Source organism: Lytechinus pictus, chromosome 7 (genome assembly GCF_037042905.1).
Source record: "Lytechinus pictus isolate F3 Inbred chromosome 7, Lp3.0, whole genome shotgun sequence".
Classification (NCBI taxonomy): domain Eukaryota; kingdom Metazoa; phylum Echinodermata; class Echinoidea; order Temnopleuroida; family Toxopneustidae; genus Lytechinus; species Lytechinus pictus.
In genome coordinates this window covers 47,687,013-47,701,957 of record NC_087251.1, presented here as the reverse complement: position 1 = coordinate 47,701,957, position 14,945 = coordinate 47,687,013, and the positions used below count along the sequence as shown (strand labels likewise).

Here is a 14,945-nt window from a genome sequence, read left to right as displayed (position 1 = left end):
GCATACAGTGTTCCCCCCAAATAAATAATGTATACACACGTGAACACGCTCTGTGCCAGCATACGGTAGGTTATTAATTACAATTAATAGTTTCTATGGCAATGTACACTGAAAATTCATTAGTAACCTGGGAACAGACATAGTCATAATTAATTGTGTCTATCAGAGTCAGCTCTCCGTCCACATCTAGACACCTTTACAGTGCTTAAAGGTTAAGACTACCCCAAAATCAAGCTGATTTTTATATACACTATAATTGTTTCATAATTGGATGTGAAAAGAAAAAAAAATGTCATTAATTTTGTAAAGATTTGATACTTAATATCACAAAAGATTAATATGCTTATGATACCAAGAACAAAACTGCATACATGTGCATGTATGAGAGAATCATGTATGCTCTCTATTTTATTTTGTAATTTATTTTTTTAAATATGAATATATTTATTTGTGCAATGTTGGTTATAATATATTTATTGAATCTTACATATATACTTAGTATTCAAGCTGAAGTCAAGTTATGCTTTAAATAGGAAAAATAGAATATTTCACGAAATAATGTAGGGTATTTATATTGCGCACATATCCACCTTGTTAGGTGCTCAAGGCGCTCCTATATTACCCAGCTAAGCTAGGCGTTCATAGCGCACACAGCTTTTTAAGGAATTACTTCCTACCGGTACCCATTTACCTCACCTGAGTTGAGTGCAGCACACTGTGGATCAGTTTCTTGCTGAAGGAAATTACGCCATGGCTGGGATTTGAACCCACGACCCTCTGTTTCAAAGTCCGAAGACTAATCCACTGGGCCACAACGCTCCACAGGAATGCGAATAGGAAAAAAATAGTGAGCCCAAGTGTGCTTTGACACCTGTACTGTACACTGAATCACCAGGGTTTTGTGAGATCATGGATTTTACTAGAACTACCTACATGTAGTAGGATCCATGGTGAAATCAAGTGATACTCCTTGTAATGATATATCTTTTTATTATGTGCATGTTTTTGAAGATATGTTCAGCATTATGCACGTTTGACTTTTATCTTTATTCAAATCAACTTGTTGTTAGGTTAGACATTGCTTTTAATTCTATTAGGTATCGTGTGTCCATATAAATTCACAAACATTGTCTTTGTAATTCAGCCTGTTGCCTGCCAGAATGTATATTGTGTATTTTTAAAAATGAATCATTTATAAAAATGAAAAGGGAAAGGTACATGAACCACATTTCTGCCATCTTTCTAGATTGTTTTATATACATGTCCAAGTGGCTATTTTAAATTGAAACATTGGGCCTTTTCACACGAGAATCTTGAGTCATCATTGTGATGATGATTGCAAGTCGTCTTTAGAATCATTGTACCATAAATCATTCACATGTTCACTCGAAAACTGTGATTTGAATTCGAATTCCTGACCAAAGGCGGTATTGTGTCCTTGGTGACTTGTCAATCAAACCCATTCAAAGCACTGCATCACAAAAAAGAAACCACGATGATTGCATGACAATTTATTATCTACGGAAGTGCTTGAAAGCTCACGTAAGCTCCGCCCCTCAAAAGATGTTTTGGAGGTCAACCCTTTCAGACGTAAAATTTGTACCAAAATTTGAGTGAAACTTAACTGGAATTCACCTCCGAAGTATAATTTGAATTCGTGAGAGCGTCCGTGATTCTAGTTTGGTTTCACACGATTTTGGTACCGTGTGAAAGGGCGGTTTGTCTATTATTCAGTGGCATGGAGACTGGATTTAACCATGAATTTAGTCATTCATGCTCAATGATAAAGAACCCTGGGCATACCACACATACTAATCTCTTAATGACAATAAATCAAGCATGATGTGATACATAAAAATGTGATTTTAAAAGGGTACTTTAGGCTGAAAATTATTAAATAAATAGAGTAAAATTCACTTTAATAGCAAAATGCTGAAAATTACAACCAAATCTGATAACAAATAATGAAGTTAATTAATGTTATAATAGCAATAATTTGTGAAAACAGTTACATGCATGACAGTCATCATGAATATTTATCAGGTGGGCTGATGATGTCTATCCCCACTTTCCTTTTTTGTATGTTATTGCATGAAATCATAATTATTTCATATTTTCATACATGTGTGTATGATATGTCTCCCTTAAATAATTAAAAAAAAAGTTGCAGCAATTATAATTCATTAAATCAGTTTACAATCCAATATTTTTAATTCTTGGAGGACAAAATTTGAATTACATGTTGTGCATGTACATATCATAAATTACGAAAGAACAAGTGGGGATATGACATCATCAATGTGCTCACTGAATATTCATGAAGACATTGTCTGATTTTTCTTGATCTGTTCAACCCATAATGTTTTCGCCATGGAGTACCCCTTTAACCGTACTTGAAGAAATCATTCTGATACCGTGTTTTATTCGCCAAGTAGTCAAATATGTCATAGTGCCTGTCTTTGAAGCAGAGGGTTGTGGGTTCAAAAAGAAAAGAAATTGATCTGCATAGTGTCGCACTCAAATCAGGTGAGGTAAATGGGTAGGTGGCAGGAATTTTATTCCTTGAAATGTGTCCGTGCTCTAAAAGGCTGTGGGGCTGAACCCAGGGTAATGATATTCCTTTGTAAGCGTACAGGGACCATATTATGATTTATTTATTTATTTATTTCAATATATTTAACCAGGGTAGCCCACTCAGCAATAAACTGGTCTCCCGTGGGGCCCTGGAATACATGATAAAAACAAGTATAAAAACATTTAAATACATATGAAATATACACAGAAATATTCTAAATAACTTAACTCATATCATAACAGAAAACAGAGTAGCAAGCATACGGCATCCTTAAAAACATGATACTAATTAACAAATTACATACAAAGCAATACATATAGATAAAATAAATTAGATAGACATAGAAAAGTTGATTTCAAATTAAAAGGCAATGATAAAATTTAAAATTTAAAAAGATGCACTTTCAGTGATAATGTGATATGTGCATAGATACAAGATTGTTATTATTGTTATTATCAATTTTAATATACACAGAGACTAAAAAATTTGTTATACAGAGCCTGTAGCTTGACAACTGGATTCATACCAAGGTAATGGAAAAGTGATGAAACTTTATTATATCTGTCATTATAATCTGGATTAATTTGTACACTTTTAATTTTTTTTTTCTGCAGACTTGATGATCTAGACATCACGGTATTCAGTGAACTTGACAAGGTTCTAGAGCTTGATATAGATGCTATAACCCAGGAGGACAGTGATCCACTCAAATCCATCGCCATTTACCAAGAACTCAGTCAACTACAGAGGGCGGTAGAGGAGGAGATGGCCTGGAATAGTCCGTATGAATTGGACTTCTCCCTAGCAAGGCGCATGTGGAGCGGCATCTCACATTTCGTTCAGAGCTTCGGTAAGGAGAGTTTCACAAAGATCTTGAAACACTTCAGAATTTTCATGATAGACGTTGTACTACATATCTGTATATCCAAGAAATTTCATGTAAAATCTATGTTGTATGCAATATTTTCATTAGATGTAAATCACATTGTGGAAAAAAATATCAGATGTCTTCAACCTTGTTGGTAGTATAACTTTACAAAGATTCTTTGATCTTGAAGTACATGTACCCTATTCTCATTGTAAATTTTTACTTAATGTGTGCATTAACAGTTATATGTCCACTTTGTTTTAATAAAATGGAGGGTGCAAGCACTTGATGAATTGAATTATTGTTATTTAAGTGCAATTGGACAAGTATTTTGTAGTAGAAAGTTTAATTACATTATACATACAAGTTAAGTATCATATTGGAATCAGGGTAACCCCCTAATGAAATTCATTCTTTTAATCTATTAGTGGAAATTACCAAGTTAATAATAGAAAGAAATTGAAGTGTTATAGCATTTTGAAAAAAAAATTATTCACATTTGGCAGAAGTTTATAACACAGTGAAATCAAAAGTACATTCAAAATCTGCACAATGCACTGAGGTCTGTAGACCATGGTTCACAAATATGATGATATTTGCAGAACTTTGTTGATAATAATCAACGATTGCAACTCTGCATCATACAAAAATAAACACTAAATCAAGAATGTCTAACCACGATGTCGTTACAGGCAACGTCACTCTTGCCACATTGATATGTGCCATCGGGTTCGCCTGGGTGAATGGAAACTACCGTACTGCCCAGGCCAGCGGGGCGTCGTCCCGTAGCCGGAACGCCCCCATCATTGATTACATCACCGGGAGTCTGGTCGACCCATGCAGGTGCCAGGTGGACTGGGGGTGGGATGGACCGGTTCCCGTGGGCGATACTATGTCTTTCACCATCAAGGCAGGTTCTATGTAACAAGCCGAAGATTGTAACTTGTTAAGGTTTCCATGGCAAAGAATGAATCACACAATAAACCTTTGTTTGGTCATGAAAAGAACCACCCAGACTCGACGCTTTGGCATGTATGCCTTCGCCGTCTTCAGGAGAATGCACAAATTTAGGAAAAATTGAATGTTTCCCGCAGTATGTGCATTTCACAAAGACCTGTATTTCTGGTTTAATTACCAAATGCTACCTTCATGTACTTCACTTGAAATAGAGCTATTGCATTTTTCCTGTTGATACAAATAAATAAAATCAAGATAGCTGTTTAACTTATTTGATACAGTGATAAGGTATGATTTGATACAGTGATAAGGTATGAAAGTTAAAGAAATATAAAAAAGGATAAAACTTTCCTGATGCACATTTTGTAACTAAAATAATCATATAGCATTTATTCCCCAAAATGACCAAGTCATAGCGTAGGGAAATTGCCAATTCGTCTACTGTCAACTCGTCCACTCACCACATGGTCTACCTTCATTTAGCCTAATGCCATTCCGTCCATCAACATTTCGTCTAACAACCATTTGGTCCAATCATCACTTCGTCTAATCACTATTTCATCTATTACCATTTCATCTAATAACCAGTTGGTCTAATACCCATTTTCTTTTCATTCACTTTGCACAATTAATACTTTAATTTAATTAGACCAAATGGTGTATGGACTAAATGGCTATTGGACCATCTGGTTATTAGACGGAATGGCATTAGACTAAATGAAAGTAGACCATGTGGTGAGTAGACGAACTGATGATGGACCAAATTAGACGAGTTGGCAATTGGATGAATTGGCATTAGACGAATTGGAAATAAACCATACCGTAGTGTAATGGAAATTGCTGCTTGTTTGCAAATTGTTTTCTTTATTGTGCTTTAAATTACGTTACAAACAATAATAGTGTCCTTATTCACAATTTCTTCATCTTGTGACACACATTTTTCATTACATTTTAGTTTTACCAAAGGAACGGCATGAAGTACGCGATCTCAGACGCTGACCAGCTGGCCGTTGAGATACTGGTCGGTCAGCAGCGGATGGCTTGCTCTGTGGAGTACAATGAAACAAACTATAACTGGGTCAAGTGTGCATTCACAGTGCGTCGGTCAGGACTATACACCATCTCCGTCCGTCTGGGTCCAACCCCCATCAGGGGTAGTCCGTTCTACAAAGAATTTGTAGCCGGTAAGTTGGCTAATTGCTACTTGGTCTATACCCTTTTTGTCTACTTCCCATTTGGTCTCATCTCACAGGGGGTGTTTCACAAAAATTTAAGTATGACTAAAGTCGCACTTAAATGCTGACGCATACAAGATATGCAATGCGCAATCTTATTGATGAATATACAGTAGTGCGCATCCTCTTCGCATGATCTGACCAATGCGGTCATGCCTTTTATACCCCACGCAAATAGACATTTAAGTGTGAATCTAAGTCATACTTAAATTTTTTGAAACATCCCCCCTGGTCTTATCCTACTCCGTTTATGACCAGTTTGTCAAAACATGTGGTCTAATTGTCATTTAGCACATTTTCCATTTTGTCTTATTTCCAGTTAATAGACCAGTTCGTGGTTACTTCATGGACAATTTTGTTCAACTGACCTTTCATTTCTTTCATTGTAATAGGCAGATTTCAAAGCAAGATATTATGTAAGCATGCCTTGCATAGCAGGATGAAGAAATTGAATAGACCAGGTGACTAGAACAGCACACCAATGGACACTATTTGTTGCATTTCTACTCTGAATGCATATTGTACGATGTACTGCATGGCAAACTGTGAAATACCAGTCGTTCGTGGACGCATTGCTGTTTTTGGGGATGTAAATGAAACACAATTCAAAAGAATATATGAATAATCAAGACAACAAAGTTGGTGCTTATCTCATTAAATTTTAAACTACCATGTCACTTTAGTACAAATAACCTTCCTCTGATCATGCGCAGAGTGGAACTACGAACTGGCTTATCGCTCATGTATACCGAATTAATGAAAATATCAAGTATTAGAGAAAAATTGAAATCTAGTCCCTTTCTGTCTTTCTGATTTAAATCTTATCAATTTAATGTAACATATTGTGTAAAAATAAGACAGTTTAATAATAGCATGGGAAACGAAAACAAGATATAATTTGATTTTCGTACAATTTGTCTGGGGATCAACAAACAAGCAGTTCAAAAATAACTAGTGTTTGAAGTATTCACTAATTTAGTCTTCTGTTGATGAATGATATTGAATATTTCATTTCTTAAAAAAAAATTCTCAGGGTTGATTTCTCAAGGAGTTAAACTTTGTGTAACTCAGTGTACATATTATTGAAACTTTCATTTAATAAAATCAGAATATCCTCTTCTTATTCTCCTGAAATTATACTTTTATACTACACATTAAATGTGTAATAATGTATTTTTTGAAAATTTAATGAGATTTTTATCCATTAATATTCTCGATAAAGATGTAGTATGTCTGCGCCACAAGACATCATTTTGTATTCGACCCCACATTGCCATTTTGAAATACCTAGATTGATGTACATAAAATAAATATCAGATCTATACATGTGTACTGGACATAAATTTGATGAATAATGATGTTTCTTCAAATCCATCTCCCTGCTAAAGCTTATCAGTTGTGAATATCCAAGTTATGTTGCCCCACATAACAACGTATATTATGCATTGTGTGGATATGCCTACCTGTACATGCCCCGTCTCTGGGGAGGTAAATGTAGGTCACCGGATCGTGTACCAGATACATGAATTCTCATGCATAATGGATAGCAGGGGAGCATTTCATGAAAACAAAAAGTCAGTGATTTACACTGACAGCTGTTATAAGCTACTGGAATCCTTGCATCTGATTGGCTGGGAGCAAATCAGTCATTGGATACCACTGACTAAACTATTCATGAAATGCTCCCCAGGTGCTCGTAAGGTTCTGCCCTGAGGGCGGTTTCACCGGAGAGACATTGCATTCTCTACCATGTTTGAGAATTGGGATTAATGTCCTTGGGCAATGCTCTTACATGTATTCAGGAGATGCATGAATAATTTCAGGCACTATACTTCAACCTGATATTTGTGCATTGTAGGCGTACATGTAAGTCTATGGAACGCTCTTGAATGCAATATAATGGCATTATTATTATTATTATTATTTTTTGTTATTGTTTTTGTTTCAAATGTTTGATAGGTAATAAGGAAGTTCACAACCAATTGTTCGATAGGAAATATGTGTGTTATGATTTGAGTAGAAGAAATATTCCTGTGCTAGGCTCTGTTTGAAATATATGAAGGCATTAAAGGAAACCAAAACCCAAGAGAAGAAGCATATTGTTTGAAAGAGTAAAATGAGAGGAAGAATTTAAGACAAGTTTCATCAAAATCAGTTAAGAAATAAGCTAGGTTAGGGTCGTTTAAAAAGTCTTGTTGTACTTTCTATGGGGATCCTCAAATTGGCAAACATGTTCAAAATGGCTGATTTTGTGGACAAATCTCCATTTGTTTTGGACACAAATTTTCAGATTTTCCCCATTATCTTTCAAATTTCATCTTGCCTCCTTCTGAGCTTAACATATGTCATGGGAAAATATAATTATGTTAAGGTCAGGAGGAGACAATGTGAAATATTCAAAATAAAGGGGGAAATTTGAAAATTTGTGTACAAAACAAATGGAGATTTGTCCACAAAATCTGCCATTCTAAAGCATGGTGTTGCCAATTTGAGGTCCCCCATAGAAAGTAGAACACTCTTTAAACATCCCTGACTTACTTATTTTTAACCTATTTTGATGAAACTTGTTTTAAATTGTTCCTCTCATTTTACTCTTTTCAATAAAATCGCTTCTCTTCTTGGGTTTTGGTTTCCGTTTAATAAGAGTTTGGAAATTTGGTTGCATTCCAGAATGTTGGCCTAATTAAAATAGATAGTATTCATTGAAGACTCATGATTCAAAATGATGTATTGACTATGTTCTTCACTTATCAGTTTTTGTTATCAAGAGATCAGTTTGGAAGAGCCGTGGTGTTGTGGTTCTGACTCTAGCCTTGAAAACAGAGGGTCGTGTGTTTGAATCCCACCGCAGTCTAGCGTCCTTTGGCAAGGCGTTAATCCACACTTTGCCACTCTCGACCCAGGTGCTAAATGGGTACCCGATAGGATGCGAAAGCCTATGCAGTATGCCTAGCAATTTATTCTTGGAACTCTTGTTGGAATGCTCCCCAGGGAGTGGAGAAGGTGCATACATTGTGTGCGGGCATGCAAGGATCCGATGACTGGGGTAATAATATGCTGTAAAGCGCTCTGGGCCATTATGGGAAAGTGCTATATGAAAATAGCTATTATTATTATTAGTTTGATGAATGATTATTTGAATACTTCCATCTCTCATCTCTCAACAGGTGATGTGGATCCTCATAAAACAGGTTTTGTCCAGCACAGCTCCACAGTGGTTGTCACACAGGGGCTCCTTCATGGGCTCCAGGTGGAGCCAAGAGATCAGTATGGCAATACATGTTCTCCAGAGAGATGGAACAAGGGGCATGATAATGGAGACGAGAGATGGCATGGTTTTGAGCTCAAGGTTACAAGGGTATGTATAGTATGAAATTGTGATTCATTCAAATTCTTTTAGAAGCTACCCACTTCCCCCCCCCCCCCCCCTCCAAGAGAGAGATAGAAATTTAAGAAGTTGAAAAAAATAAGTGAAATGGAACCAATACAATGGGAAATATAGTCCCCACTGTTCCTACTCTCCTTTTGATGGAAGAGTGTGGAGAAGTTTATGTTTGAAGATTGACAAAATTATCCCATTTAAAAATGGTTATTACCTGTTTTCTTTCTTTCTTTTTTTTTGAATAGCAGTTCTGTTGATGTTTTTTTTTAATATGAGTAAAAGTAACCCTTTTCCATGACGGTAGTATGATATGAAATTCATTTGGATCTTATTTATTTATTTATTTATTTATTCATGCATGTTCACAATGTACAATGTAAAAGAATACACAGATAATATATAAATATATATATGAAACACAAGTAAATAATGAACATACAAAGGTGTTACAACATAAGCTAAAAGCTTGATTGGTTGAAGCACCTTTAAACTGGTTTTGCATCCAAGAAAACAAAATAAAAATGTAAGAATAAGGAAGAGAGGAAAGAAAGAGAAGAATGTAAAAGTGATAGACTGCCGAGATATAACAATTAAGTTTCAAATTGTTATGAATATATGGTATAGTAATTCAACAAAGTTAAATTCAAAGTTAAATTCAAAGTTAAATTCACTGATCTTGGATCAGGGATTTATTTCTTTTTTGAAAGAAGTTTTGTAGTCCGAGGAAATGCACTCAAACGAAACCCAGAAAGATGTTCTTTGATTATCGGTCAGATAATTGTCGAAGTCAATGACATTGCATTGCCATAGGTCATTGTGATTATACATTGACTTAACTTAGATAAAAACAATTATCAAAGTAGGTCATCCATACATGTATGTCATTACATGTATATCATAGACTGTATATTGTTTATTTCATTTGTTTACTTTATACGCCAGGGTCTCTACTGGGTCCCATCCTTTGCCAAAATACTGATAAATCCAGGGGAGCTTTTCATCAAACAAATTGTCAATGATTTTCACCAACAACTGTTATAAGCTACTGAAATTCCTTCCATCTGATTGGCTCAGAGTAAATTTGTCAATGAAAATCACTAACAAGATGTTGCATGAAACACTGCCTTGGCCTCTCCTACCATAGTGTGGCTCAGAGCCAGATATTCATATTTTGACTTTTATAAAAACCTGTTGAATACTGAAGTTTGTAATTTCCACTGGCTTTATAAGAGATCATCCATATCTAGTAGGCAACAGGTTAATATTCTTCTCTCTTGTTTACAGATAGGCTTTCAAATTAGTGGAGAGTTTTAAAATTCCACTCTTGAGCTCACCAGCCACAATTTTCTACATTGTATTACAGATTTTATTGGACCCTGTGGGAATTTCCTGGGATCCTTTTTTTTTAATTGTTGTTGTTGTTTTCCGAGGCTCTTTTGGGCATTTGGGGATTGAAATTTTCCTGACCCCTTGTAATTTTTTTTCCCTGGCTCAAAATGTTTGTTTTCTTCTCTGCGTGCAGGTAGGGGACCAAGCCTTCGATTCTTTCAGTCCGCTCTATGACATAGCCCCGGTGAGGGAGAGTCAGTGTATTTCTATGATCATCAAGCTAGATCTGGCTGGCTGCTACAAGGCCATTGCAACATACCACGGCACCCAGTTCATGAATGGGGACTTTAACATCCTTGTGCTTAACGGTAAGCCAACAAGATGATAGAGAGTTTTCGTTTCCACGATGCACAACAGATTCAAGAACGTAGAAAAAGGCCCTCCATGACAAAGCACTACCACCACAAAAAAAATAGATTAATCGAAGTTCTTGCCCAAATGATTTTTCATTTCCTGCAAATAAAGTTAATGCGTTTGCTCTTTCTTCTTTCAAGTCATCTTTTTTTAAACTTATCTCATTAACTTTTTTAGGACAAAGAGCAAGGTCATTATTTGAAGTTCATGCCTTATTCCTTTAATATGCCACAGCATACAATAGTGACAAGAAATGTGTTGTTCAAGTCCATTTGAATTTGTACTCCATTCCCATTTGGATTTGTTACTTTTGTATGACTCTTCTGAATAGGTTTACATTACAGGGGAGTGTTTCAAATGGTCAATGATTTTCATTGGCAACTATTATAAGGTACTAAAATCCTTGCATCTGATTGGCTCAGAGCAAATTTGTCAGTGAAAATCACTGGCAAGATAATTCATGAAACGCTCTCTGAATTAACCCTAATAAGACAGAGGGGCTGATTCAGCCCCCCCCCCTCGACATTTTTCGCGATGAATCTGCCGCGCAAAATTTTTTGACCGTGTCGCTCGCTGACTTTTTTTCAAGTCTGGCGCAACTTTTGAGACCAAAATTGTGACCCCCGGGTACGGGTTCTGAAATTACACAAAATTTTGTAAGTGCATGCAGACCCCAAATTGCTCAAAAACGTGAATTCGTGTACAAATCCAATGCAAATAATGTTTTGAGCCAAAATTCATAAATGTATCATTGTTTTTCCTTTTTTAATAGTGATTAAAATCAATTAATTTCATCTTGTTTATGGTCAAAATAAAGTCCCCGACAATTAACATTGAAAAAACAATTAAAAACAAAAAGTTGAAAAACAGAGAAATACATAGGAAATTTAGAAAAAAATAAAATACAAAAGAAAAGAAAAGAAATGTGATGATGAATTTTTTAAAAGTTAATTTGATCAGATTCCTATAAAGAGTCTGTGAATCAAAAAGTAGCATTTTTAATAGGAGCATTATTTAGTTAATTAGTGCAAACTTGAATTTATGCATAAATTAGCATAATTAATTAGCAATGAGATTTTTCGCAGAATCTTAGTGTTGTAGACTATGCCATGCCATGGGTAATGCGCGTGCCAATTTTCGTTGCGATCGCGCGATTGATGGCCGAGATCATAAGGGGGCTGAATCACCCCCCCCCCCCCTCAGTCTTCTTAGATGTCTATTTAGGGTTAAAGGGAAACAATATTCTTTTTTTATTCTTTGCAAGAAATGCTAATATATCAGTGAATAAGCTTCTCATGATACACTTGAATTTCTTTCTCTTTATAGAAACGGACATTGCAAAAGTCAGCAAAACCATGAAGAAGAAGCATGTAGACAATTGGTACGAGGCTACGTTGCTGGCCACCAATAAGGAGAAGTTACGTAAACCAAGGAAGGTCTACTGCTACATCTCATCCAAGCAGTTTACCATCAAAGAATATTACCTCATGGTCATCCCAAAGAGATTATTCACATTCAGGGTCTGCCCGGCAACTAAGGTATTTCATACTATCCAAATTCAAATTCAGTTACAAATTTAAATTGTAAAAAAAATTAAATTTCACATTTCAAAATTCAAATTTCACATTCCTAATTGAAATTAATTAATTGTAAATTTCTTTTTAAAAAGTACAATTCATCAAGAATCAAATGATGTCGAAAAACGATTATGCAAATAATAAAAATAAATGTATATATAGCAATCAAGTCGATGTCACGGAGAATGCCATAATTTATCTTGGCTACTGATTATAATTTCTTTATTAGCCGTTTTCTCTGACTTAACATGTTCTCACAGTAATTCATGCATGTATATCAAGAAGATGTGTTCATTCTATAAAATATGCCTTCTTGTATCGCAATCTCCTTTCATGCAGAAGTGGCACTTTGTGTGAAATTCATGGAAAGCTTAAACAGTAAACCAAAGTGCCTATTAATGATTTATAGCTTTAACAAAATTACTTGGTTAGTTGTAGATTAAGTGATGATTACGATATATTCCCAAACCTGAAAATTATTAATTTACTTAAATCCATATGCTATAGCTGGGTAATGATTGTTAGGGGCAGATTGAATAAAATTACTTTGGTTTGCATTATGAAATCATAGATGTAAATAGTTTGAAAAAATAACATGTGTTGAATTAATTTGAGTATACTGTCTTTTGTCTAGTTTCATTTTGAAGGAGAGACTGACCAGAGTGTGCCTGTGTTTACTATAGACGATGGTGGACAACCTCCCATTAAACTAGCTTCTAAGCACAGAGACATCATGGCCGCTACATTCACTAAATTCCTACTCATGAATATAGGTATTGCCTTTTAAACTTCATTTGTTATTATGAAATACCTTCTTTATTTATCTGTGTAACATTGACTTCCTTTACAGTAATTTGTTTTTATATGTAAAAAAATGTATATTATCTTTAGTTCCAATGTCAATGCTGTTATTGTGAAAATTTGTTTTATGTCTCTACCATGTTACCTTGCTTGGCAGTATTTTCTTATATTTTGGGGAAAAATATGTATTTTAGTTCTAATATTAGTAATTGCTAAAGCTTTCACATTTGATAATACACTGCTTTGTTATTTTCTGGTATTTGCGTAAATGAAGCATTTAGCCTTTACTTTCGTTGATTTTTAATTGAATGAAAAAGAAAATCCTCTTTTGATCATATCGTCAGCATTCGTCCGAATCGTTGTATCAGTCAATTATGGTTTACAAATATTGATATTTAGATTTTTGCAGAAAATGAAAGTACAAGTCCATTCCTCTACATGATTTAATTTCTAGGTAGCAATTTACTTTAGTTTCTGAGATATGTGGGGATTTTCTTGGCGATGCCATACAAGTTTAGATAAAATGCGCAAATCCCATTGGAAACATGTACTGAATCAAAGCAAACAACAGCTCCACGCGCTTGATATGCAAATACGTGGTCTGCCAATTCATCTTATCTGTACTAAATGGACTTTGCACATGAAAGAGTGATATAATGTTTTGCTTGACGATATTTAAGATGGTTTTCAATTTAACCAATTATTGTATGTCTTGAGTCATCTCTGTTATTCAAAAGTTAATTAAGTACCATCTGTTTTTTATGCTTAATTTTTGAAGGTGGATCGGAGACCTTTCAAGATAAGCAGAAATGTTTCTATTCAGAAGTTCTGAAGCATCATAATAGGAAAGCATCCGTCATCAGTCTGAATATCGATAGACACAACCTCCTAGAAAGCGTAAGTCAAGATCATATTTTGTATGCTAAAAATATATGGAGCTACTAACACAATTTCACTGGACTACCTTTGATTGCCTCTCCGAAATGTTTTTTTTTTTTCATGTTGAATGGAATGTCTCATCACTCCATAGGTACTTTCTGTATCGGGTGTTTGTTGTGTGTGGTTTTAAAGTTCATGTTTACAAATTCCTTTTTTTTTTTTATTGGTTCTTGTTGCAAATTCCTTTTTTGCCATTATGATTCTATTTTTTGGCTGGCAGAAGGTTATCAGCTCTGTTATCTGTGTATCAAGTGTCATGTAAATTAAGAGATCAAAGATAATCATGAATTGGGTAATTCCATGAAGTAATTTGCATCCATCTCTGCAAGGCCTCCCTGATCTGCTTCATCTCTGCTCTGTGCTTCATATAAAAAGAAAGGTGTAATGCTCTAAATTCATCATGGATTGAGGAGTACACAAAGTGCAGTGAAATGAAGAAAAAAGGGTGTTGGGTTCTACACAAAGGTTGATTGTTTTATGGCTTTGCCCATACGTCATTATAGCCAGATGATTCCCATTGACTACCGTATCGTTGCCATCCAATGGTAACTAGCACTGAAAACTTGAATATGATTGGAAGTTGAGTACTGTTACCATGGTAAATACCATTAGATGGCAAAGTTAACGTAATGGTAACTTTTCTGCAATGGACTTAAGATCAGAGGTCAAGATATCTTTATGAGATCAAAGCCTGGGTAATATTCAGATCAATGTACATGTGTTAACTTAATTCTCTTGACCAATGATCAATTTCTGTTCATATATGTATGATATTGAATATCTTATTGAATCAAAGTACCAATGAATAGAATGGAAATAATTGATACCTAGGGTATGTCTTTCTCAAAAATCCTTTCATTTTTCTTGT

At 35.0% G+C, this 14,945-nt stretch overlaps 1 protein-coding gene across 1 annotated transcript in view; it reads left to right on the top strand.

Moving 5' to 3' along the window:
- LOC129264299 (apoptosis-resistant E3 ubiquitin protein ligase 1-like) overlaps nt 1-14,945 on the top strand; it is a 45,658-nt gene that overhangs the window by 17,131 nt on the left and 13,582 nt on the right. The window contains exons 3-10 of the mRNA XM_064102948.1: nt 3,190-3,425; nt 4,136-4,353; nt 5,356-5,584; nt 8,803-8,993; nt 10,540-10,714; nt 12,087-12,298; nt 12,972-13,110; nt 13,917-14,035. Of these exons, the coding sequence (XP_063959018.1) occupies nt 3,190-3,425; nt 4,136-4,353; nt 5,356-5,584; nt 8,803-8,993; nt 10,540-10,714; nt 12,087-12,298; nt 12,972-13,110; nt 13,917-14,035 (1,519 nt within the window). The remainder of the gene's footprint in view (nt 1-3,189; nt 3,426-4,135; nt 4,354-5,355; nt 5,585-8,802; nt 8,994-10,539; nt 10,715-12,086; nt 12,299-12,971; nt 13,111-13,916; nt 14,036-14,945) is intronic.